General features: G+C 38.0%; 1 protein-coding gene across 14 annotated transcripts in view; it reads right to left on the bottom strand.

The window, feature by feature from the left end:
- huwe1 (HECT, UBA and WWE domain containing E3 ubiquitin protein ligase 1) overlaps positions 1 to 24,910 on the bottom strand; it is a 37,128-nt gene that overhangs the window by 11,363 nt on the left and 855 nt on the right. For 3 of the 14 annotated variants that reach the window (XM_024294071.2, XM_024294086.2, XM_024294072.2), the window contains exons 2-57: positions 23,517 to 23,585; positions 20,939 to 21,008; positions 19,485 to 19,583; positions 18,455 to 18,661; positions 18,189 to 18,341; positions 18,035 to 18,103; positions 17,873 to 17,950; positions 16,943 to 16,993; positions 16,696 to 16,864; positions 16,504 to 16,604; positions 16,237 to 16,387; positions 16,027 to 16,154; positions 15,810 to 15,950; positions 15,621 to 15,726; positions 14,759 to 14,866; positions 14,568 to 14,669; positions 14,391 to 14,471; positions 14,159 to 14,265; positions 13,864 to 14,041; positions 13,696 to 13,787; positions 13,399 to 13,619; positions 13,201 to 13,258; positions 12,738 to 12,914; positions 12,384 to 12,629; positions 12,106 to 12,239; positions 11,928 to 12,028; positions 11,657 to 11,839; positions 11,344 to 11,560; positions 11,148 to 11,270; positions 9,418 to 9,655; positions 8,372 to 8,719; positions 8,150 to 8,272; positions 7,959 to 8,054; positions 7,569 to 7,838; positions 7,163 to 7,315; positions 6,937 to 7,064; positions 6,748 to 6,829; positions 6,173 to 6,349; positions 5,537 to 6,088; positions 5,213 to 5,408; positions 4,867 to 5,034; positions 4,633 to 4,781; positions 4,484 to 4,550; positions 4,130 to 4,353; positions 3,823 to 4,034; positions 3,511 to 3,693; positions 2,590 to 2,762; positions 2,379 to 2,518; positions 2,177 to 2,252; positions 1,867 to 1,965; positions 1,598 to 1,725; positions 1,364 to 1,523; positions 979 to 1,207; positions 688 to 866; positions 516 to 605; positions 85 to 245 (exon numbers count right to left, since the gene is read on the bottom strand). In XM_024294071.2, the coding sequence (XP_024149839.1) occupies positions 85 to 245; positions 516 to 605; positions 688 to 866; positions 979 to 1,207; positions 1,364 to 1,523; positions 1,598 to 1,725; positions 1,867 to 1,965; positions 2,177 to 2,252; positions 2,379 to 2,518; positions 2,590 to 2,762; positions 3,511 to 3,693; positions 3,823 to 4,034; positions 4,130 to 4,353; positions 4,484 to 4,550; positions 4,633 to 4,781; positions 4,867 to 5,034; positions 5,213 to 5,408; positions 5,537 to 6,088; positions 6,173 to 6,349; positions 6,748 to 6,829; positions 6,937 to 7,064; positions 7,163 to 7,315; positions 7,569 to 7,838; positions 7,959 to 8,054; positions 8,150 to 8,272; positions 8,372 to 8,719; positions 9,418 to 9,655; positions 11,148 to 11,270; positions 11,344 to 11,560; positions 11,657 to 11,839; positions 11,928 to 12,028; positions 12,106 to 12,239; positions 12,384 to 12,629; positions 12,738 to 12,914; positions 13,201 to 13,258; positions 13,399 to 13,619; positions 13,696 to 13,787; positions 13,864 to 14,041; positions 14,159 to 14,265; positions 14,391 to 14,471; positions 14,568 to 14,669; positions 14,759 to 14,866; positions 15,621 to 15,726; positions 15,810 to 15,950; positions 16,027 to 16,154; positions 16,237 to 16,387; positions 16,504 to 16,604; positions 16,696 to 16,864; positions 16,943 to 16,993; positions 17,873 to 17,950; positions 18,035 to 18,103; positions 18,189 to 18,341; positions 18,455 to 18,661; positions 19,485 to 19,583; positions 20,939 to 20,983 (8,427 nt within the window). In that variant the 5' untranslated portion in view covers positions 20,984 to 21,008; positions 23,517 to 23,585. Of the gene's footprint in view, positions 1 to 84; positions 246 to 515; positions 606 to 687; positions 867 to 978; positions 1,208 to 1,363; positions 1,524 to 1,597; positions 1,726 to 1,866; positions 1,966 to 2,176; positions 2,253 to 2,378; positions 2,519 to 2,589; positions 2,763 to 3,510; positions 3,694 to 3,822; positions 4,035 to 4,129; positions 4,354 to 4,483; positions 4,551 to 4,632; positions 4,782 to 4,866; positions 5,035 to 5,212; positions 5,409 to 5,536; positions 6,089 to 6,172; positions 6,350 to 6,747; positions 6,830 to 6,936; positions 7,065 to 7,162; positions 7,316 to 7,568; positions 7,839 to 7,958; positions 8,055 to 8,149; positions 8,273 to 8,371; positions 8,720 to 9,417; positions 9,656 to 11,147; positions 11,271 to 11,343; positions 11,561 to 11,656; positions 11,840 to 11,927; positions 12,029 to 12,105; positions 12,240 to 12,383; positions 12,630 to 12,737; positions 12,915 to 13,200; positions 13,259 to 13,398; positions 13,620 to 13,695; positions 13,788 to 13,863; positions 14,042 to 14,158; positions 14,266 to 14,390; positions 14,472 to 14,567; positions 14,670 to 14,758; positions 14,867 to 15,620; positions 15,727 to 15,809; positions 15,951 to 16,026; positions 16,155 to 16,236; positions 16,388 to 16,503; positions 16,605 to 16,695; positions 16,865 to 16,942; positions 16,994 to 17,872; positions 17,951 to 18,034; positions 18,104 to 18,188; positions 18,342 to 18,454; positions 18,662 to 19,484; positions 19,584 to 20,938; positions 21,009 to 21,608; positions 21,691 to 21,942; positions 22,149 to 22,415; positions 22,645 to 23,516; positions 23,586 to 24,910 lie in introns of those variants that run through there. The other 11 variants (XM_024294073.2, XM_024294078.2, XM_024294081.2 and 8 more) reach the window with 10 other exon arrangements.

The following is a 24,910-nucleotide window of genomic DNA, read 5'->3' as shown; positions in this document are numbered from 1 at the left end:
CCAGTCCTTGTTGCACCGTCTTGTAATGAATTAGAAAGGCTATATGTTTCACAATTCTTCATGAGAAAAGAGTTGTTTTCCAACCTGCAGAGTTTGCTCTCTGGCCTGCTCTGCTCCAGAGGCCCTTCTCTCGTTCTGTTTGGACTCCTCTTCCTCAGCCAGCTGCCTTCTCCTCTTCTCTCTGCGCTCTTCCAGCTCTTCATCTCTGAGACTTTCCAGGTGTTGCAGGATGGGCACCTTCACAACTGAAGGCAGACCGATTTTTATTTTTCGGTATTTGATTCATTAATATGATTCAGAGCTATAACAAATACTTTTAAAAGTGTGGGCTTCAGGGTTGTGTAAAGCACATTAGCAGAACTAAAAAGCTATTAAATACAGATGTGTTTACAGGTAATTCCACTACAGAATTTCAGTACTTTTCCATTACAATAACTAATTGGGAAAAATAAAATTACTTGCAAATGCTCAGAATTCAAGTCAAAGAAAAACAGTTCATAGTGGACTGTAAATACCTGCGACACAGTCGTGCATACTTTCAGCATCAAGCACTTTGCACTCATCTGTCCATCTCGTTAAGGCAGTGGGAATGCTGGAAAGGGTTCCTTTAAAGAAATCAACAACATTCGACATCTTAAACAGTAAATTATAACAGAATCCATTGCCAAATGATAATTGTAAACATGCCTGCTTGGCCCCCCGAGCTGCTTTGTTCATGAAAGAAGTCATCAAGCAGCTCGTCATCTGAACGGGCAATGATATGCACATCTTCGTTTCCCACCAACAGTCGGGCGCGGCCGCGGGACTGCAGTGGGAGGGAGCTGGACAGCTGTAAAATGTCTGCAGCAGCACTGGGGCCCAACAGTCTGAAAACAAGCAAATATCGGATTGTTATTCATACAGAAAACACAAAGGCTGAGTCGGGTGCTCCAAAATACATGCTTTTTAACACAGCACCAAAGTGTGCAGCAGCTTCACCTTTGCAATATAAGAGGGGGGTTGGGCTGGCGGTTGTGTGGGTAGTGGACATGAATCGTGTGTCCACTGTTTGCAGTGAGTTGACGCAAAGTTCGTTGGCTGCGTCCCAAACCCTGTGCCAAACGACTGCTGGTGCCAGCTACTCCTAAAGTCAGGGAACTGTGGTCAGCGTGGCGCACCATCAGTGGGTGTGAACTCGGAATGTTGCCTGGAGATGGAGGGATGTCAGCTGACAGAAAACAATGCAGAGGTTAGAAGAAAAAAATGTGAATGATCAAAAACAAGTTTTCTAAAATGTATATTGCAATTATTAAGTAGAGTGAAATATCTATATAAACTAGATTTTTTCACAAAGGTAAAAGTTGACTTAAGTGATTGTGCTTACAGTTGTTGGAAAACATGTTGTCAAACTCTATAATTAGATCATCATCCCTGTCAAATCTTTCAAAGCGGATGTGCGGGGCAGTGTTTATGTCAGGGAAGTCTTCATCCAGCTCCATCTCAGATCCTTCATCGTCATCATCCTCGTCTCCTTCTTCATCGTCCTTTAGAGACCACAAGGAGAAATGAGTCAACAGTAGAAGTCGTTTTTTAACATCTTTAAATGCATTATTCATACTTGATCTTCCTCCTCCTCTTCTTCCTCCTCTTCCTCTTCATCCTGGCTGTCTTCATCATCATTACTGCCACTGGAGTCCTCTTCTTGTGTGTGCTCTTCATCCTCAGGTTCCAGAATGTTCATAGAGTCTGATAAAAATGTAAAGAAAACAAAAGAAAAATCCTTGTTGGAGTCTCTTTTCATGTATTCTTTCTGAAGTAGATTTCTGTTTGATTAGATTTAGAAAGCTGCAGAAACTATAACTTCATAAGCCGTGTTTGATGATGTACCTTCGCGGTTAGCCTGCAGCGTTGACGTTTGGCTGATATTGGAAGGGGCCTCATCCATCAACACGTCTTCTTGTGACTCATCTTCTCCGCTAGTTCCTACTGTATCACAGACCAAACAAACAGGGCGCATGCTTTGAGCTGTAAGCAGTTTGCAATACAAGCATAGACCACACCGACATTAAGCATAAATAATTGAAGGTTTACTAATATATTTATATTCACGTAACATAGTTTCTATTGCATCGGGAAAACAAATGCACAGCTTACAATGTATGAAAAATTATTTTCTTTGAATGTTTTATGAACTCACCAATGATTGTACTGTTGACAGTGTTAGGATCTCTCTCCAACAACTCATCAATAAGGTCCACCAACTCATTCTCAACCTGCAAGAATAGCAAGAGTCATGCATACACTCTTAAAGCCTAATTTTAGATTTTTTGGAAAAATACAGAAATCAGTGATGAGGAGCTATGGCTGAATATTTAATGAGTGATGCATTAATCTCATGCCTGCATAGCTTGTGTGCTCAGAACTTCTGGTTGACCAGCAATAACCACCGTGTCTCCTTCTGCTTCTCCATCCATTAAGTCACCGTCTGTTCCCTGAACCCTGTGGCTGCCGTCCACTGGCTCCGTCTCACCAGACTCTCCTGGGATAAATATTCAACATTTAACACCTATCACATTGCAAAGTGCTAATGCATTCCATCTTTTAAAAAACCTTGGTCCTGTGTGTTGCTACTGCTGTCCCTGGCAGTGCCCACAGTGTCATGTTCCGTCTTGCTCTTACTGGAGCCTCCTTTGCCACCAAACAGACTGCTGGGCTGGTTAACAATGCGTGACAGAGTCTCCAGAGGCTTCAGAGCAGCATTCACCGTGTTGGCCATGTTGGGACTAGAGAAAAAGAAAGTTAACATGGAATTATTAAGCAGACCCAATGGTTATCTGAATCATCATGTCAACTAGATAGGACCATTTTAGGGAATAATGGTATTGATTTAAGCTACATGTAGTTTGTAGTGTTAAAATAAGCTAAAAAAAGCCATTGGTAAAGAAGGAAAGTATAAGTAATACCAGTCTTCATTCCTAGTGTATTTTCTTTTTATGCTTGGAATTGCTTTACATTGCTGCACCAAATATCTTATGAAATGTTTTCGTATGTTTCTGAGGTTATTTTACCAAAATATAAAACCTGGTGAAACCTACTAACATAATTTCTCGTGGATAAGACAATCTATTTTTCCTTCTTAACATAATTGAAAACTGAGTTGGACAGTAGAAAAACAGAAATATTGTGACAAAAGGGTCTTAGACCAATAAGTTTGCCTTTAAATTAAAATCAAAGTAACTTCCTAAAATTTGGGCTTTGACTATTGAGCATTTTTGCTGTCTTGTTTAAAATAAGAACAACAGATTCAGAAAAAAATATCAGAAATTTTGACAAAGCTCACCCATGACAGTGAAAGACAAACCAATAGGGAGGAATAGAGAATTGATGTAATATATTTGAACAGAATTCTCATTCAAAATATATACACAAACTAAGTACAAGTTGAGCCAATACTTCAGAAAAATGTTCCCTCATATCTCTACAGATTTTCACAGATTTGTTCCCATTAATTCTTAAAGCACAACTGCTTACCTAGACAAATCCAAGCTGTGAGGCACACGAGCCAAGTCATTGACCAACCCCTTCTTCAGAAAGAGTCTTATGATGTTGTTCATGCCGTTATGTTGCGTCTTGGCCGTTGCTGTGCTGTAGAAGCTGGATGTAGAGGGACACGACTCCATGATGGTGCTGATGATGCACATCACTGCCTGAAGCCTGTAAAAGCAATGTGGCAAGCCAAGAATGAGAGGAAACCCCAACTAGTCAATGTGAGTTATTGACTATCAATACTAAACGCAATGATGCTACACAATACACGAGAACAACTTCTGTTTCTGTTGTTACCTGGCATGCTTTTCAGGACCTTCTGGCATTGCCAGGGCACGACTAAGGGCAGCTTTTACTTCATTCACCAGAGCAACCTGGGCATCAGTGCTTGTGCCGGCAGCTGCCAGGCTGGCTAGGAAAAGACGTGCCAAAGCCGGAGTGTCCTTGTCCTCTGAGTTCTGAGTGTGTGGCAGCAGGTGGTCGAGCACAAAAGCCAGAACACTGCAATCCTGTTCAAAGTTAAAAAGACCCAAAAAGTAAAGAATTATGGCACATTAAAATTGAAAAATTCATTAAAGTAACAAGATTATCTTCAACTACGCACCTCTTTAATGAGCTCAGACTGTCCGGCGGTGTAGCAGTAGGAGGTAATTAGCGTGGCGATACCCACATAGGAGCGCACCAGCTCAGCCAGGAGTCTCAGGATGGTAGAAACTGGCATTAAAGGCTTGCTCGCCTTTACTTTAGCTGCTTTACTCTCATCTGAGCTAGTACTTTTGTCTCCTTCCTGTTCCTTCTTTTCTTCCCGCATCTCTTCTGGTGTAGACGCTGATATGAGCCAAACAGAAATAGTTTAAACTCGTTTTGCATGACTTTCTACTACAAAAGATAATTTTTTGTTTGCTGAATAATAAACTAATCTTATAATTTATTTATTACAATAAACAATTAACCCCACCTTCTCCCTGTGGCATGCTTGACTGGGAAGATTCAGCTACAGCTCCATCAGCAGCAAAGACTTGAGCCTTAAAAGAAACACATGAAGCCCAATTACTAACAAATGTTTTCAAGGTTTTAGAACTTATTTAAATTACACATTTCACTCACATTAATATGAAATGCCGACTGAGAATCAAAGTCGCTTCCCTGTCGAGTGAGCCGGTACTGCTGATAGACATCGTCACCGACGTCCTGCAAGATCTGGCACAAATCCTGACCACCAGGTACGGCTGAAGCACGTTCTTCTGTACGCTCAGCTGCAACAAAGACACAAAGAAAACATAACTGACAGAGCCTTAATCTGTTAGGACCAAGTGGTAGGATCTTGTGAAAATGTCCTACGTTCTTCAGGAGCGTGGTAAGCAGCCAAGGCATTGAGCATGTCATATATGACCTCTTTGATGGTGTCAGGAATGGATGGTAAGGGAGACAGTTTCAGAGGAGTCGTCTTCACCAGCTGCACAGCGTTGGGTCCCTTAATCCGTAGGTTCTCAAACTCATCATCAGAAGCTGTAAAAACAAAATAAGTTTAATAATGACTGCATGAATGTCGTAAAAATAAAATAATACATCTCAGGGTCAAGAAACTTAGTTGCTTTAAGTCAAACAGAAGACTTTTTTAAGCACTATTTGCATGTAGCTGTCCATTTAAGGTGACTTTATATACTGGGATCATTGCAGCACTCACTTGTTCCGGCTCCACGTGGTGCAGGCAGTGCAATGCGGATACAGTTGCTGGCTGTTTCAATAAAGCACTCAGGGTTTCGACAGGCTGCAGGCCCCAACACACGAAGAATATAGTTGATTTCTCTGGAACCGAGACTGCCGGACACGACTCCAGAGGTGGTGCTACCTGCCCCACTGGTCACAGCTGACCTCACCACCTTTGGAAACATTAGACAAACTTAGGATAAACATTTATTTTCTCATCAGTACTCATCAGTAATATATTTTTTGAGTCTTAACTGAGGTGTTTTTTTATCTTAGAAAGACAGAGAAGCACAAAAATAACCTTCTCCATGGTGTGGCGTAGTGTAGCTGGATCTTCAATGATGTGTCTGAACAGCAGAGTAACAAGTGGGGTAAATCCATTGAAACCGGAGCTTTGCGTTAGCCCAAGAATCATTCGAGTGCTCTTCAGCTCAGCAAACATCATTGCGTAGTGATGATTGCGAGTAAGACGTAAACAGAGACGAAGTGTGGCATGAAGGGTATCGGGGTCCACTGGAACACTGATCATGCTGACGCAGGCCCGAATAAGAACAGTGATCATGTCATCAGTCAAGCCTTTCACTACAATGTCAGTTCCCTGAGACCAGACAGACTCCACTGTGGATGAGGGGCCAGACGTGGTCTTCTCCTGCTGGCTTGAATCCTCCTTAGCAGACTTTATCTCCACTGTTGCTCCAGAGTCCAGATCTGTCTGTGTTTCTGCCACTTTACTCTTGTCTCCCTCGGATCTCTCAGCATCAGGAACATTGCTAGTCTTTGGAGGTTTGCTGATTCGAGGAACTCTCTGGACCGTCAACATCACAGGCCTTCTGTTCCCAGTCTCTTCATTCACCTGCAAAACAAAAATTGTGTTGAAAAGCCAAATAGATAATAAAAAACATCAGCCTCTGGAAGCAGAGGGAATGGATCTACATACCTGCACCATAGTGTTAAACAACACAGTGTATCTCCGACGTCCAGCTGTAAAACGGACGCTGCTTTCCCCAGCCCTCCATGCTGAGTCAATGGTGCTGTTGTTGGAGGCACTGTAACTGCACCAGCGGCCTGAGCGATCATCAAACCAACGCCAGTTGTTTCCATTCGGCTGCAGATACTAAAAAAAAAAAGAAGCCGTTTAAAAAGAAGAAAGCATCTAGTAAATGCCTTATAAGGTAAATAAATATTGCAAAAACTGCATTTGAAAAGTAAAAGTTTTGGCAAATCAAGGTATTGAAGAACATTATCTGATAACAAAAACAGCTGGTAAAACAGCATCAATGGTTCTACATTATTTAGATTGAGAACTGTACTTTCAACTGTTTTTTATACTTTATTGTGAGTAGTTTTTATGAAAAACATAGATGATTGGAGAAGGTGAGTTTAAGCTGTTAAAAGTTTTGATATGATCATTAACAAGAAGAGAAAAAATATTTGTGCCATCCATCAACTGGGAGAGAGGGATAGATCTGTTTTTTTTTTATCTTTTACTATGGTTGTGATTTTATACCATACCTTGTTCATTTGTTCTCTTCGTTTTGAAGAAACCGCCATCTTCTCATAGAAGTCAATGATCAACAGAACAGGTGTGATCCACCTTTAAGAAAATTTTGAATGAATGAAAGTTGAGATACAAGAGAAAAGTAATTATAGTGTTCAATAAAAACATTATGGTTCCGGTGTTTTTGAGTTGGAGAAACTCACTTTGGCGTCTGAATGTCTTTGTGTTCTTTAGCTGCTTGCAGACAAGGCTGAACAACCTCAAGGAGCTTTATCAGCAGATCAAGAATCCCACTGCTCTCGACCACTCTGGCACCCAATAATTTTAATTCCTATAGAACGGAACAGAAAGAAATTGCAGCAGATGCATAACCTCTGCCAAAAATCATGTGATTATTAATGACAACTGTGTGGCTAAATCCTGTAGTACCTCAAAGAGCAGCGTGAGGAGGAGGATTCGCGTTGCTAACTTTGAGGCCTGTGGCAAAGTTGCCATCTGTCTTGCCCACTCAGATACAGTCTTTGTGTCGCTGGTGGTTAGTGGTTCAGCTGCTTTGATCAGCACATCTGCTGCCTCCCATACCTAAACACACAAATTAAACAATTTTGAAACAGGGTTAGGGGCTTTTTGTCAGAAAAGTCTTAAATTTTAAATGTTTTGCTTATTCTTTGCAAAAAATGTGCATCGCTTCAGTGCTACAGATTTTTTGAACTCTAGTTGCTCAACTAAAGCAAAGACAACAATTCATATCAAAGTGAAAAAAAAGAACTTTAGAATTGTTCACAACCTTTTGAATAAATATTTAATTTTACAAAAAGTGCATTTATCCACTGACCTGGTGGACAACCTGGCCCAGAATTAGGTCTCTGTATTCTGGACCACTTCTCTTAATAGCTGTCATCAACAGGTCACAAAGTCTGTAGACTGTGTCAGGGAGCTCATCCAGCAGATGGAAGCAGCCAGGAAGCATGGAATCAGTGAAAGCGTGCAACTCCTGAGGATCCAGAGGCTCAGCCTCCATGAAGCGCTCCAAACATCGCGCCTCCTCCTCTTCTGCCCGCTCCCTGGCTCTTCTGTCCTCTTCCTCACGACGACGTGCTGCTTCCTGAAGCAGATACATATCTGATCTCAACAGCTGCTTAGTAAAATAGTTAAGTAGCACGTTTCCTAAGATAAGTATATCACACTAATTTAAAATGAAATTTCAACAGTAAAAAGAAGTAACCTCAGGAGAATCCGAGCGCTGCTCCATGTTGACTTCTTGCCCGAGTGACATGGCGATTGCCCTCATCATCTGGTCCTCCTCTGACATGGTCAAGTCCTTGATGGAATGTGGAAATATAATGAGTTTCATCATTCTGACTGGGGGGAAACGACAAACATATATTTCATCTGTATGTTAAGGAAGATATTTACCCTCACAGTTCCACCAAGAAGAGGAGGTGGATGTGTGAGTAAGTACTCTGTGGCCTGCTCCATTGTGCTTGTGTTCAGTAGAGCTTCCATTGCATGTTCTCGTGAGAAACCCATGTCCATCAGCTACAACAATACAAAAGTCAGATAGGACATTATTAAAAAAAAAATTGTAAGCATCAAGGACTGTGAGAAAGAAAGAGTTAATACACTTTTCCCTCATACCTGTGTGAGCTGAGTTTGGTTGACCTGAGGGTCACGACGAGGAGTCGCATTAGTGGAATCCTCAGTGGAACCTGCAGTCGGCCCTCCAGAGTTGGTTCCAGTCGTCGCTGGTGCCTCTCCACTTGTTGACGAGCCTCCTGGGATGCCAGTAGTTGCCAAAGAGGCAGCAGGGGGCGCTTCATCATCGGGCCGCACCGTCCCTTCTCTCTCTTTGGCCAGGCGCTCCTGGATAACGGGCTCCCCTCTCAGTATGTGACATAGGATGGCCAGCATGGATTCAGCCATCCTGCCTCCATACACCTTCAGTGGTTTTCTATTCCAGAGGCTGCGGATGCAGTCGAATGCAGCCTAAAATAAGGGAGAAATTGTTGTAATAGAATGCCAGATATCTCTTTTAAACCGTATTTCGTGCTGATTTTTCAAATAGCACACAAAGACGAGACTCCAAAAGTGCAAACTAAAGACTTTACGTTCTGAACTGCAAATATATTCAGATAGAACTCATTATTTTTTACATTTCTACTTACTAAAATAAAACATTCTTGTCAAAATGTCGACATGGTTAATTTAACACATTCAATTTGAAATCCTTGCAATTAGCTAAAGAGAATGAGGTCATTTGGTGTATGCAGGATATTTTGGACCTTCACTGACACTGTGTCTGCTGTATTTCTTTAATGTGTTGAAGGAAGAAGACGATACAGATGGACAGAAAGAAACGAATCAAACTTGTTATTAGAGGGAACTCTGTAGCAAACTATTGAATTTTAGCAATTGAAGAGGAGGGCAATAAATCAATGTTAGCCTGACTTTTATGGAGAATCCCACCCAACTCTTACACCACATTAAGAAGAGAATTGTTGGCTTTTAGCCATTTTTTCATTGCAGGAAAAAGCCCTAAAAAATGTTCTCACAGCCGTCCAAGTCCAAAACACATGAGATTAGTGGTATTATGATGAGAAAAATACCTCTTCTTAGTGCAATATTAATTTATATAATTTCCGATCGCAAGAATAATTAAGTCTACTTGTGTTTTAAATGCATACCTTTTGGGTGACTATCAGGAAGCGAAGAGCACTGAACTGGGGCGTGGTGGGAGTGATCCCTGGCATTTTAGCAGGCAGGGAGTGGGGAGAGTCCAGCACAGTGCTTGGATTAACCATCTTCTCCACAAGCATCAACCAGGCGTCCAGGAACTCCCCAGTCCCATCTGGGAGATCAACATGCTCCAGACCCTCAGTTACGGGTACTTTTCCACCCATGGACAGAGCCCACTTGAATGTTCTACACAAGAGAAGCAGAATCAATAAAAGACATAGAATCCTTATATTTCTAAACAATCTGGAAATCTGAGGAGACCGCTGTCACAACAATGACAGTTTGTTGTACTGATTTAAAGCAACTAAATAAAAGATTCTTTAAAACATGCACATTAATTGTGCTGATACTGCAATGACAAACTGTTCTGTCTTTAATATAGGTATCAAAACTAGAAGGCAGAAAAAGAACTAGTCTGTTCTCATGTTATCGTGTGAACTAAACTAGCTAAAATTATTGAGTAGCAAAACAGGTTTTTCTTTTAGCCATTCATTGGTACCCAAAAATGCAATTTTTTTCCAGTTTTTTTTAATCCCAAGAATATTGAGACTAATCAGGAATGTTTTTCTCTGACAATTTGTCCATTTTAGACCTCAAAACAGTTTGTGCCAACCTTTTCCTTTTACCACGAAAATGCCCTTAAAACACTTAATGTTAAACACACAAGACTAGCAGGATCAAGTTTTCTTTCTTGTTGTGTGGCTTGTTTTCATTACTTTAAATAATCTCTTTTTAATGAATAATGCCAAAGAAGATATGTTGATTATTTTATACAACCAACGCAAAAATAATTGTCTATAATAATGTGGTAGTGCTTTCCCGCACTGATATGATGGCACTATTCTAAAGTTTCAATAAGATTTAGCAGGTAGATCACCCTGACCACAAAAATGAATAAAGTGGGAGATGAAGGATATATTTGAAAGTTATACTAGATCAGTCAAAGGCAGAAGATAAAATGTGTTCTTGTTCTTTTTACCATCAGTTCCCCTTTTCCACTGACATAGAACTTGTGATTACATTAAATTCACTCGCAAGTTCTACCTGCGCCCCAAATAAAATATTTCTTCTTAAAACAAAAATGCTGCCAGATACTGAGATCAAATTGTTTTTCCATTAGTTTTTTTGATGGTAGGTGTAACCTGGTGTCAGATAATCTCTCAAATACTAAGTTTAAATTATTATTCCAATTTTATATGAACTTTGGACATTTTTGAGCCACAGTAAATAGAGCATGAAAGCATTTACTAACAGACTAATGTTGAAGTAATGGGTTAGTATAAACAGAAAAGCTGGGATGACAAAAATAAATCTTTTTCACCATTTCTGAGAACATTAAATAAAACAGTCTTGTTTTCTGTCATTAAAAAAGCCAGACCCAGTCTGAATAATTAATGTTAGCAGAGAAGCCAAGCAGCTTTTAAGCTAAATGTTTACAGTATGAAGTTATGTCTATTTTAAAATGAACCACAACCAATTATTCCAAACTAAACCTCCTCAGAAAGAAGCTCTCCATTTTTCTCTTTCCCTCTCCAGCTCTGTGACTGTCTTAATGAGATGATTCAGAATGTAACAACAATGTGATGGTTCAATTCATACAGAACCGTGTAGTGGGACTAAATAGGTATAGAAGTGGCACAGAAAGACTGTTCTATCAACTTAAACTCCGAAAGCTTACTCAAATAAGGCATCGTGTCCTCCAGAGCAGAAGAACTTCTGCAGCATGAGGTGGTAGGGGTACTTCCGCTCATCAAAGAGCATTGGAGAAGTGAAGCCCACTGAGCAGATGAAAAAGGTCAGCCTGCCAGAAAAAAAATTAACATTTAGTACTTTATAATATCATAAGCAAACAGGAAGAAGTAAATGTTTCTTACCTGAAGCGAGGTGTGGGAGTGTAAGGTGGAGGCTGCCAGCTCAGACCTTTTGTGAGCAGCTTGGTGAGGGCAGAAGCAGTGGCCCGGGCAGCAGGTGTAGGGGTGGTGCCTGTACTAGTGGCATGGTGGGAGCGACGCTGGCGGACTGGGGAGCCTACGCACAACTTCACTAGTAGACCAAAGAGTTCTGCCAGAGCTCTACCCAATCTAGATGAAGCTGCAAAGTAAAAAAAAAGTAAATATTAAGTTTAAAAAATAAAAAAACAAGAAAAATGTAAAAACTGAAAATTAATAAAATTGAATTCAAACTCACCAGAGAGTAGAGGCTTGATTTGCTTGATGCGAGTAGCCATTGCTGGAGTAAGCTTGGACTTTGTCTTCGGGTCAGAAGCTGAGGGTTCATCCGTTTCCATGGGAGCCAAGCTGTCTCCATCAAGACCCATGCCTTCCAACAGACCACCGCCAGATGAATCCAGAGACACAGAGTCTGTTTCTGCTAAGTCCAAGCCAATGAAACAAACCACAATTGAAAAATGCGCCTCATTAAAAACACAGTTGAAGTTTAAGAAAACTGTCGTCCTTACCAGTTCTCCTAGAACCAGAAGCTGTTGTGCCAGATGGCCTCTCCTCTTTGGGGACAAGTTTCTGCATGTCAGCCTGACCAAATTCACATCCTGGAGGCAGACTGTTAAAATAAAAAACATTATTCAGAGTACTGACAAATGTACAGTTCAAGCGAAGGTGAGAAAATTTAAGACCAACCTGTTGGGAGTGCAAAGAGACAACAAAACTGTGCTCTCCCACACAAGTGAGCAGTAGAGCTGACTAAGCTTGTTAAGAACACTCAGACCCAGCTGGGAGCCCCACTGGTTTACCGAGATGGCTCTGATCTCACTCTGGAACAAAAACAAAACAGTCATACCTTCTGGGTGTATTCAACATAACTAAGATGAATAAGAAATGAATACAGCATGTGTACAAAGACTAGATCTCATATACATAATCATGATTAAAAACAACAAAAAAAAAAGTATATGTACCTGTCCGACTCTGCATGTGTGAACAAACATGAGGATGTAGGCATGAGCTGCAGTTAGAGCGTGCAGAAGAGGTGTAGCCCGGGCTGATAGTGTGGCATCCGTGACATGGCCTGCACTCGCCAGTTCTCTTAGAAGCACAGAGCCACCAGGCATCTCAATTGGTCGATGAAGAGGCTCTAGAGATGTCAAAATGCTGTCCAACTGACACAGGCCCTCCTGGAGTACCTTAGGCTCATGTGAAAGTGTCTACGTGGAAGAATTTAGGAGTGGAAAAAAATGACACCGTTATTAAAGGGTAGCACTCTCAAAAAGAAAAAAAAGTCAGATATTGCAGAAGTGAGTCTTTATTCCCACCAAGATGGACTTGCAAACACCAGCGACAGCTTGACAGGCTGCTGAAGTGGGGAAGTCTATGGGCAAGTTGGGCAGCCCCAATATAGAGACCAAAGGAAGCAGTCCCTTCTGGTTGACAAACTCCTGACAATGATCATCGGTGGTGTTGTTGCTTAGGATGGATTCTACAAACTTCATCTGTGAAACACAGGAACAGCAATGTAATCAACCAAAACAACACTCTGCTACTCATCTGACTAAAGATGTATGCAATTTACAAAACACTTTAATACAGAAGAAAAAATAACTCGACCCTTTTAAAAATGATTTTCAATGTTATGCAGATCATTTAATATAAAAAAGAAGCATCTACAGTCCACAAATGATAATGTAAACTCAAGTCTTCCAGGTCGAATAATTGCGCAATCACAACATAATATTGTGGTAATATAAACGCTATTAATTTTAAAGACTTATTACTCACCACGTTCAGAATGTAATCCATCAAAGGAATGGGGATCCGCTCTTCAGTGCCAACCACCCTGCAAAAACATAAACTTTACTAACATGCTAAATAAAAGAACTAAAAGTCATGTTTACTGATCTAAATTACATTAACGGGTATTTATTTTTAAAAAGAGAAAAAAAGTTGTTCTGTTGTACAGTGTACTTAGCATCATACAGTTCAAGTGGCACTGACTGTCTGTTGCTCTCTGGTTCTCCCTGCTGCTGGCTGAATGTGTGGAGGGCCTCCTCTTCCTCTTCGTCTTCACTTGAAGCTTCCTCGGCTGCGTGACTGGAACGTGCTGGTGGAACGGCCACGGTGCCGTCTGCCTTCTGGATGGACGGCTTCTGGCAGATGTACTCAGGAGCTCTGCCCAAGTTGCAGATTTCCTCCAAAAGCTGCAACGATAGTTGGATTTTAATGCAAAGAGTAAATGTGGTGAAACTGTAAATAAAAAAATAAAAAAAACATTACCTTTATAATGGCAGTAGTAGCATCTGTCTTCAAAGTAGGCTGGTGCCTCATGAGCTCATCCACAGCACTGCCTAAATTGGATGCAGTGTCCCCTAAGGAAAAAAAGAGCTATTGAATCAAAAGTGCCATAAATTAGAATATTTAATCTGTCCAAAGAGATAAACTCACCCAAAGGGTCAGAGCTACGGCGCCGTCGCATGGCAGGCAGATAGTCAGGGGACAAAAGCACTTTAAAGAGGCGCTCAAAGGGCTGGCACTGAACAAAGGAGTGCAGGCCTCTTGCATTCAGGCACAGGGCACTGAACACATTGGGAAGAGAACCCAGCACCTCACGGGTGGCAGGAACCTGAAGAGCAGAATTCTGTTCAATTCCATCAAGTTTAAAGCTCAGTGTCAAACTGCTGTGGAAAGTCATTTGTCTTGACAATAAAACGTTGAGCATAATTACAAACAAGCTACTCACATCTTTTATGAGGAGAGCATGTAACATGACATCTGTGAGACCATTATCCTGCAAAGAGGAGAGCAAGGATGGCTCCTGGAACACAAAAACTGTCACCACCTCCGTAGCTAAAAGACAAAAAAAAACAGTTTAGAGAAAATAAATGACCACAACAAAAAGCAAAAAAATGCAACAATAGAATTAAGTTCCAAGAATTGAAACATTTTTTTAGTTAAAGTGCGACTGAACTCACCCAGTAGAAACAGTGAAGGGCCATAATACTCTGCATTACTGATGATGTGTTTAAGTGAGGTAGGCAAGGATCCATCCATAACTTGGAATACAAAAAATATGCAAAAGGGAAAAAAGCAGATATTTAAATAAATGGAAAAAAGTGTTAACCTTTCATTTTTGCAGTTAAAAAACTCACCATGGCGAATGCCATCAGAAAAGGCAGGGTCCTGAATGGCTTTCTTTAAAAAATTTAGCATTGATTTCAACAGAGCTGCTCTCTGGGGGATGCACTGTATACCTGAAGAGCCAGATTTATACAAATGAAACAAAGGTATGTTGTGAAACAGAGCACAGAGTTTGTTTTTTTGTGGGTTCACATGTGGGTACCTGCTCGAGGTGCATTTGCGGAGCTGCTCTGTGCTCGGTAGTCTGATTCTGGTCTGGAACTTGAGGAAACGGATGGTCCTGGGCTGCTCTCCATGGCAACCTCTGACACTGAGAGCATCAATTTTGTTTACAAATCGACAGCAATCAAAGCAAACTTTACAACCTTGTTGTTAGGAAAAACAAACAAACCAAGTGTTGAAGAGACATTAGATTTGATAAGTATCAATAAAAGGACATTAAAAGCAATTTAATCATCAGTATATATCATACATTGATTTCAAAATAAAATGTACAGAGATTATAGATATATTTAAGTGCTATGAAATGTCTTGCGTGGGTAAATATGATTAAATGAGGGTTTGTGTAGATAACTGTTCATGTAAATGTGTATGTATTTATGTGTGTATGTTTATTTAAAATGTTGGCTACCCTTAATTTTATGTAAAGATCATTGTTGCTTTCTTTGATGTTCTTTGATTTACTTTTGTTGATTTAGCAATGAGGCAGATAATACAAGTAATATAAGTGCTAAATTCTACTAGTTAATGGCCAATTAACTTGGATCAGTGTGATGAAAAAAAAAAACTGAAACTCATGAATCCAAATTATTTCTGATGGTTCTTTCCAAACGTATTTTTATCTTGAAATGGATTTTTGTTTTCTCAAAGGATAGTCCTTTCAGAAAACTCATCTGAGGTAGAACTGCACTTCTGTAAATTAATACAAGGTGGACATTCTATTGACATATTAGGTGCGAATTCTGTGTGCATTTAAAACTTTATTCTGAACAAAAATAACATTGATTAAGAGCTTTTTATGTATAAAAATAAGAGTTTTAATTTTTTTTTTTAATTGAACTTACTGTCCATGTCTGTGTCCATGTCCTCTGACTCAACTGCTGCGCTGGGCCTTTGGATCTTTGGCTTGATAACAAAAGGGCACTCTTTCCGTGATAGGTCCACTTCATGCTAAATAAGAAATATGAATGACAGATAATTTGTTAAGCAAGAGGCTTTCAGAAGCAGTGTCAGGAAAGCATGTTTTAACTCACCTCGAGCCTGCAGATGAAAATTGAAAGGCCGCTGTGGGATTGAAAGGCAGCCATGTCGAGGTTTGTTATCAGATCCACAACCCGCACTGCTCTCGTCACAAAGGTGATTTGATCTTGCTCATCACCTAAAAACTTGATCACCTTCAAAGTAAAATAAATAAATACAATTATTTCTCAGAAGACACTGACTGATGATAGTGAAAATACTGAGACATACTTTCAACAGAGCTTCCATCATGCCACAGGAGACAAGAGCTTCGCCTCCAGCATCATAGCTTGCCAGGTGGTAAAGGAATGAGAAAAGTGCTGTGGCAAACTGATGCGGGTAGGGTTCTATGAGTGGATCTATAAAACAATGAGACATTATATTAGACATTGTAGTACATTATATTACCCGAAACTTTCAGATAAATAAACACATTCTCACCAATCATTGCTTGTATGCAGTTGCGGACCAACACAGGCAAGAAGCCATGATAGGATGCTGTGCCAGTGCAGTCAATGATGTTGGAAAGTTTGGGCGTCCTCTCAAGATGAACAATCGAAGTTAAAGTGCGCAAAGATGCTGCCTTGATGTCCTAAAAAACAAATTGAGTGACAATTACATTTTGGGGGGTAGGTATTGCTACTTTCACTGCAAGATTTCCATTTATTCAATGATAGTAAAAAATAAACAGAGAAAAATAATCCTTACCACAAGCTGTTTATCTGTTATCTGCAGAACATCCACCAGTTCTTCTATCAAGCCATTATACAGAATACTGTTGGCTGACTCTTGGAGTGCGTTTGAATAAACTAAAATGAAAGAAAGGCCAGTGATTTACATTTTTAGGAAAACACTTGCAGGGATTGTTAAAAAAATGAATAAAAAGGAGGTTCTACTAACCCAAGATAGAGATGGCATGTAGACGGGCCTGAACAGCTTGAAGTCTTTTCTTGTGGTTTGAAAAACCATGAGCTAATCGAATGTGTGTGAACAGTAGGGTTTGCTTGTCTTTGGGGATGTTGTACATCGCCGTCAGCGACTCCATGATCTCAGATGGACTTTCTGAAATCTTAAAAGTAAAGAAATCCTTGTATAAGAATATGAACCACAGTGCTAAGTGACCTTTAAATGAACATTTTTACTGTACCTTGTCAAGCTGCTCAATGTGGATATAGTGTAGTGTGTTACTACTTGACTGCTGTGAAATGCAGGATTGAAATTGTAAAAACTGAAATATTAACTTGCAGATATTTACTTTTATAAATGCATTTTTGAAAAATTATTAAGCAATAGTATTTATTAACCAATATTTTAAAACAAATTAACTTAAAGATAATGTAAAAGTACCCCGTTCTTTGACATGCACATTCTTAGTTTTCCTTCAAAACCAGCACAGGTACACTTTAAAGTGTAAAAACTATAATTAAGCTTGTGTAGTACCAACTCTTCTTTTATTATAAAAAATTTAAGTATGATGAGAGGCAACCGATTGCTGTTTAAGGGATACAGCTGCAAGAGAAAGAATGTGAACCCTTTAGGAGTTTCTCAATTTCTATATGAAATGGACACGACGTGTTTTTTTTTTTATCTCAATCTAATCCACAACGATGGAGAAAAAACATTGCCTGCTTAAATCACATCAAAATCTGTTTAATGTTTTTTATTTAACACAATTGTTCATTCCAGTTTATGAATAAAACCCAAGTCATTCCAAAGGGTTCACATATTTTCTCCTGAAACATTAAAATGTCAGTTAAATTTGGCATAAATTAAATATATAATACAAATATGCAATAACACAGATAAAATGTAATGATAGCTATGATTTAACATTCTTAAAATATTTCAAATATAAAGTTCTGAGTCATCTTTTTAAATGCAAGTCTTCTTAGCTGAACTGTTCTGAACCTTTTAAATAAGCTCACATCTTCAAGTCTAAAATGAAAACTATAGTCATACTGATAGTGTACATTTAGATATTTTGGAAAATTAAGTATAGGCTACATTTTCATAAAAGACAAGTAACCTGTCATGATAATCTGCAGGTTGCACTTGAACTAAATATCTTGGCTTTTACCTTTCTGTCCAGTTTAACCTCTGAGGCTGGTTCAGCATAGAACTCAAAATGCAGCGTGGTGGCACTGGGAGGATACTTCTGCTCATGAACAAGCAAACACAAATATTTATAATATAGTCGATCGTAACAATGACTAATTGATCAAAGATATTACACACGCACACTTACTGCCAAAGGCAGATCCCTGCAGCATTCAGCAAGACCAAAGCCATTCTCTTTTCCTCCCCAGCTCTGCATAACAGAAGACAACAGAACAAATGATGAGTTTTATTTCCTGACATTAGGATTTTCTGCAAAATGAAAACAATCACTAAACCTCCGCCAGGTGTTGCAGGCGGGCCAGAAGAGGCGTCCTTTTATCAGATCCAAGCCTGGTGATATAGTTGGAGCGCTTACTGAACACGTAGAGTAGGTTCAGAACAGACAGCACAACTTGCATGTCACATGAGGCTAACAAGTTGGTTAAGTGCTGTAAGAGAATGAGGGTGAAAGAAAAAAAAAGACACAATTACCATGCTGTTACACTTTTTCTTTTATGAAACAACCACACTAGAGAAAAGTTCCACCACCCGTTTGGCTTACCTCTATGGAGCTGTACAGATGCCTAGAGAAGCTATATTCAATAAGTAGAGCTGTGAAGTTGAGAACTGCCAAAAGCAAAGCTTTGAGCTGCCCATTTTCTGGGCGGTCACAAACTAGCAGCCATGACATGCTCTCCACTGTCTGGCCTGCATCGCACAGAATCCCATCAAACCGATCAAGCAGATCCACCCAATGGTAGAGCTCACACTGTTGATTAAAAAGGGAAAAAAAGAAAATTCCAGGTGACTGTAGCTTAACAGACCCCTGAAAACTCATACAAATAAGTCACAATGTGACATGAAATGGGAATCCTACTGATAGTAATGCTTCATTAGAGAACCTACTATCCCGAAGCTTAAGTTCTGCATTTTGATGATTTTCTCAAGACTAAAAAGTGCAAAGGTGCATGGCAAAACTGTGACCAGCTTTTAATATCTATTCAAAACTTATTGTCAATCTTCTTAATATAAAGGTGTCGTTTTTTTCACAAGGATTTATGTTAGATCTATAAAGTGTACTTTGAAATAGGTTTTTTATTCCTGCCCCTTAGAATTGCTAATCAATATACTATCCTGTTTTACTAATAACCAAGTTAATACTGTATTGAGAACCAGTAATCTATTTTGTGGAATTATAATAACTGATAGAACTAACTGCCTTGGTATAAACAAAAAAGAAGACTCTAGATCTTCGGAGGACAAAGATAAATCAAACGCCTCTTATTCGGAGACAAAACTTTCTGATGGAAGAAAAGGGGTTCAAACTAAACTTTATGTAAAATAAACTTCAAACCTTTGTTTTTTTTTGTTTGCAATGAACTATTAAATATTTTTTCACAGGATGACTGGTCAAATCCCATTTCCAAACTAAATGTCTTTTATTAGATCATAGCAAAAACAGAAATAGATTAAATTGAACTTTTAGGTTGTTAAACTCAAGAAAACCTTTCCAAAAATGAAATTCTAGAGACAAAACTATAACAATTGTTAAGATTAACATTGTTAACATTAACCTATTATTTGGAGCCTACCTTGCCAATGTTCCAGGTCTTGATGTGCTGCAGTTCGACCAGAAGTTGGTCATCACTGCATCCCTTGAGCTTCTCTATAAGTATCCTGCAGTCAGCCGGCTGTTGATTGAAAAACAAATCAAGTTGGATACAAAAAAATGCATCATACTAGAGCATAGAAGTGGTAAATCACTGTTTTGTATAAGTTTTTTTTTTTATTCATTTATTTTATTTCACGTGTTCAGTGCACAGGATATGGTACTTCTCAATAGCTTCCAATTTGTATTTAATATCTTATGAACCAGACAAGATTTCATTGAGCTGTCAGCCTTTTTTTGTCTATGATAATTAACTACACAACTAAACATGTTAAGCTTGAGTAGCTCAGTGTTTTTCCAAGTTTGATGTCCAAAAATATTCACACAGGAACCATAAAAGTATGAAAATTAATAAGCATGTTATGACCAATATGGTGGTTTGGTTCTTCGCTATTACACTAGAAACTAATGGTGTTTGAGAACATTCCCATCTCTATTTTGATTTTTACAATTTTTCTGTCCTGGCTGCATCAGATAATGGTGTTAGTATTTTGTAAACAAGACTAAGATCCAATTTAATCTCAGTAGCAATGACCTTGTAGCTGTATAAAACAGGTTTACTGCTATTAGGGAATGTTTAGCTGTACTTTATAATGTGATAGGAAATAAAAGTAAAACAAACTTGTGAGCAGAAGTTTGGGAACCAATGTAAAAAATGTCTATTAAAACCCTCATTCCACCACTGATTCTTCTCAAACAACTCTATCTACAGCTGCATTTCATTTTAAGGACATCTAACAGATTCATGGATAGAAAGGTATGGTAATAACACACACAAAAAAAATCAGACTTTAAATGTAACTTTGGATAGATGCTAATTAGTTTTCTTGATGTAAATATGAAAATAATATGTTAGCAAATATTTTAGTACATTTCAGCTAAGAGCTTATAATTACCACAGTAACAGAAATTACTTGTATTTTAATATTTGTTGAAATACAAACTATGATTGCTACATTAATTTGTCAGTTCAATAAAATAATTGTAAGAGATCCTAACAGTACATTTAATAATATTTACATTTATTTATAACATTTAATATATTTATTTTGTAAAGTTACAACTATACAAACTACATTACCAACACTGAAATGTAACAGCATTTTGTGTTTGTAACACATTCTTGGCAGAATGTAAGATTTAACAGCAAAATACCACCAATCATAATATATCAAGTTAAAATTTAGGATTCATAATCTGATTTTTAAACATGAGTCTTAATCTGTAATAGATACTATGTAAACATATTTCATTTGCATGTAAGTGAAATTTAAAAATACAAATTTCCTTTTTTAAATGAGATTTCAAAGCGCCATTAGCACACTAACTTTCAATAACTAAGAGACTGCAGAGAGTATCATATAGTAATATACTTACAGCTTCTGTAGGGGTTTTCTTCAACTTGCTTCTGTCAACCTTCATTGTTGATTATCTTTATTTTCTGCTCCTTTTGTGAAAGGTCCATTAAAAGAAAATAAAAGAAAACAACTTTAGCTAATCTAAAAACAACAATTATAACAGTTAAATATAAAAAAAATACCACAACAAAAAGAAGCACATTTAAAATAAAGTATTTGACGACACAGACTGTAAAACATGCATCAACCACACTAACTCTAAAAACGGCAGCTTGAGTTGAATTATCCATACTGCACAATGACACAAAAACAATCTTACAGTCTGGTACATATATACACAAAGGGCAAAAACAAATATGCCTTTCCTATTGTACCACACTGCAACAAAATGTTCAGAAACTATCAATTACTTTTTGTCAGTTAAAAAAAAATCAATAAACAAAAGGTTTTATATCCCTAAAATATATATTCTAGCTAACAGAAGTTTAGCTGCAAGTATTTAAAAAAGCAGATATTCTACTACTGAATTTATAAAGATGTATGGTCCCCAGCACACATCAGTGCAGAACATTGGCTACCAGCTAGTTAGCACCAACAGAAAACTGATTTAATCAAATTGAGCTCAATCTATAACATAAGACGTCTTGTTAACTTGAAAAATAATTAAAGACAAGTATATACCAACAAACCATGTAACGAGTCTTGAATTAAATTGGCGAAGATAGGTTTAAGTTCCAAATGTTCTGCTAACAAGCTAACGGTACACTAGCAAGCAACATAACGCTATTTACCTGACGAAAACAAGTTACTATTCGCAAACAGTATTCAGTTAGTAGTTAAGAGCGCTTCCTTAGTAACTTCCTAACATAATGACAAAAAACTACACAAATAAATCCCAAAACAACACTAGATTTGCTCTTAAATATTTGCTGCTGCTAATATTTTAACCTCTGACCAGCTAACAGTGAGCTACCGGTAATTTTAGCAAACGCTCTAACCTTTAAAATACATACTCGTTTTTACCTTAAATCGCTGTCAGATCCAATACTCGGTAAACAGCACACGCATACGCGGATATCAACCAAGTTAGGGGCATTTTTAAAGTTATGTACCACAGTTGTCAGACTACATCTCCGATTTATCAAGTTAAAGTCGAATACTCGACTACTTTAGACCGGGGCTCTACAGGCCGCAATAAAAGCTGGACATACCCAGCTCTGCACTTTCAACCAACAAAACAAGCCTAATGCGCACCGACAGATGATTCGATGTGATAAATGTATATTCAACTAGTAACACTTTAAAAATAAGAACAAGTTTGTTCGCATTTAGAGCTACACAACCGGGCACGCGCTAGCTAGCCCGATAGCTAGCTGCCGCTGGTTTGACTAGCAAGCGGAAACGCTAAATAACACGCTGAATCATTCTCGCACTTGTAAACGTGAAACTAGAACTTTGTTTTTGTTATTCGTTTAAAGGAAATAAATAGAAGGTACCTATTTAAAATCGAAATGTCTCCATCCCTCCGCTGTGTTGAGATTTCTGCGTTTGTTTCAGTACTTCATAGACACTAGCAGTCGGCACAGTCATCATGACTGGCTTGAGTGCAAAAAGTGAAAAACGTTACTGTTGGGAATGAATAGCCACTACTGTCTACGACGATGCATATTGATCAATAACTAATTTGCGGAATCCATCACGTCAACGTCAAACCATTCTGCAGCTACAAGCAAACACCTGAAACTTGTGCACGAGTTTTAAAACATCCTCCTCCCAGCATTGATAGGGTCTGCCAACATGAATGTCAGAGTGGGGGGAGGGAAGCGCATCACATGCACACAAGTAAATCCTACCCATTATGAAATATTAAACTACATGTACCATTGTCGAAATGCTGTCACATAAGTCACATTTACAGGATGGCAATCCAAAATTGTCCATCAAGTCTAAAATATGCACTTGTTTTCCTCATATTGCCAGAACAAATTAACAAAAGCCTATATTTAATAGTGATCTTTATCATTTTGCAACTTAAAAAAAAATCTATTGTACAACTTGTATTTTACTAACTAGGGTCCAAACACGGTACATTACATTTTTTTTTGTTAAAACCTAAATATTAAACAACATTCATTTGGCATAACAATTAACACAATTACTGCTTTAAACTATGACACGAGAAACAATAGAACACAAAGGTGCAGGGATGTTTTTTTTTTAACATCAAAAATTCACAACAGCATTCAGAACAATCTGAACTCACAATTTAAATTGAAAAATTGAAGAAGAGTCAAGAAAAATTCTGCTGTCCATATAGCATATAGAAATTAGACATTTTTTTTACTGCGTTTATCCTATAAATATTCCACACAAATATAGTTTTCTTTAATAGAATTTTGCAAATTTCCAGGTGGATACTTGCTTGAGGCAGCTCCAAATACCAAAACAAATTCCTTACACATATTTACATACATGCCTGTAAATTTTACTTCAATTCAATCCAATCAGAATTCATATCATGTTAATTCTAAAAATGAACTGTACTACAGCACCATGTCAATTTACTTATACAAAGAAAACATGCTGGCAGCCCATACCAGAAACTGTTTTGGCTTAACAACTCCAACATCCTCTTTACCAGTCTGCAATGCAGCTTCTGAAACAATCTAAAAAAAGTAAAATTATAGAATTAGGAATGTTTAACATATACACCAAAATCATCCAATAAAACACTAGCTTTTTAACTCAATGAGTTATAATTCATTAAAACATACATTTACAGTTAATGTGAAACTTCTGTATGTTTAAGTCATTTTTTTAACAAAATACAAACATATGAACACTGATAACCTACTTACACCTAGAACCAAGAGTTTGATCCTTTTAATTTTGAGTCTATACTCTTGAACAGCAACAGTGCCTAAAAATGTGATAGCAATAGAGAATTTGCCTAATTTCATTTTTTTAAACAGCAATCTCTTAAAATACTGCAACCCACAAGAAACAGACCAAAAAAACAATTAATTCAAACCAAAAACTATATATATCTTCCAACTTCCAAGCACATCTGAAAGATTTAACTCAAAGTAAAAGTTATTTAAACTTTGACCTTTTCCCCTATTTAAAAAATATTAAGCTGAAATAGTCAGCTATGTATGATTCAATAATAACTGTATTCTGTAATAGCTTTTCTAAGGGGAAAAAGGTGGCAAATTATGCTTAATGAGGAGGCTTATTTCCTAAATATCAAACTGGCAGATCCTCTCTCGACTTTTCATTCTTTTAGCCCATGTACATGTGTAACAACAGAGTTTTGATAGATTTGAGATATTGCATAAAAATGCCAAGTTTTTTGCCACCAAACTTCTCAGTAACACAATATCTATGCTAGATTATATTAACTTTAGCAAAAAATGCCATTTTGCAAGTATGGTTCTGCTCACTTTAAAGTAGAACTCTTGATTGCCATAAGAAGTTCTTACATTAAATATGAGATAAAATATTCAGAACCAGCAAAGTAATTTTGTACAGTATGCCAAAATCAGTCTAGATCATAAAGTACTATTAAAACAATTCATTGATCTGCTAACAGTAGTTATCAAGTGACTTAATATCAAAGCATATTAGAATTTAAAGGCAAAATTATCATGTTTAACTACTTCTTCATTGTATACCACGTGCAATTAGACAAGCGAAAACAATCGCCAACACCTGACTAATGTTAAACCAGTTTGCTATGACGCATCCAATGAGAGCTGTAACTTTTTTAAACCTTTTTGTATGTACTTCCTTCATTTATGTTTTCATGTAAAATGTAGTTGCATTAGTCATCGGCACATGCACGACTGCGGTTATACTGCTACGCGAGTAGCTTATGAATTATATTCCTAAAGCACTGCTTGTTCTTGCTTACTGATATCAATGCGTGCCTTACATTCTTTAAGTACACATGCTAGCTACCTGTAAACACATTTACGAAGTCCCAGCTGTG

Source organism: Oryzias melastigma, linkage group LG7 (assembly GCF_002922805.2).
Source record: "Oryzias melastigma strain HK-1 linkage group LG7, ASM292280v2, whole genome shotgun sequence".
NCBI classification, from domain to species: Eukaryota; Metazoa; Chordata; class Actinopteri; order Beloniformes; family Adrianichthyidae; genus Oryzias; species Oryzias melastigma.
This window is presented reverse-complemented; position numbering and strand designations above follow the sequence as displayed.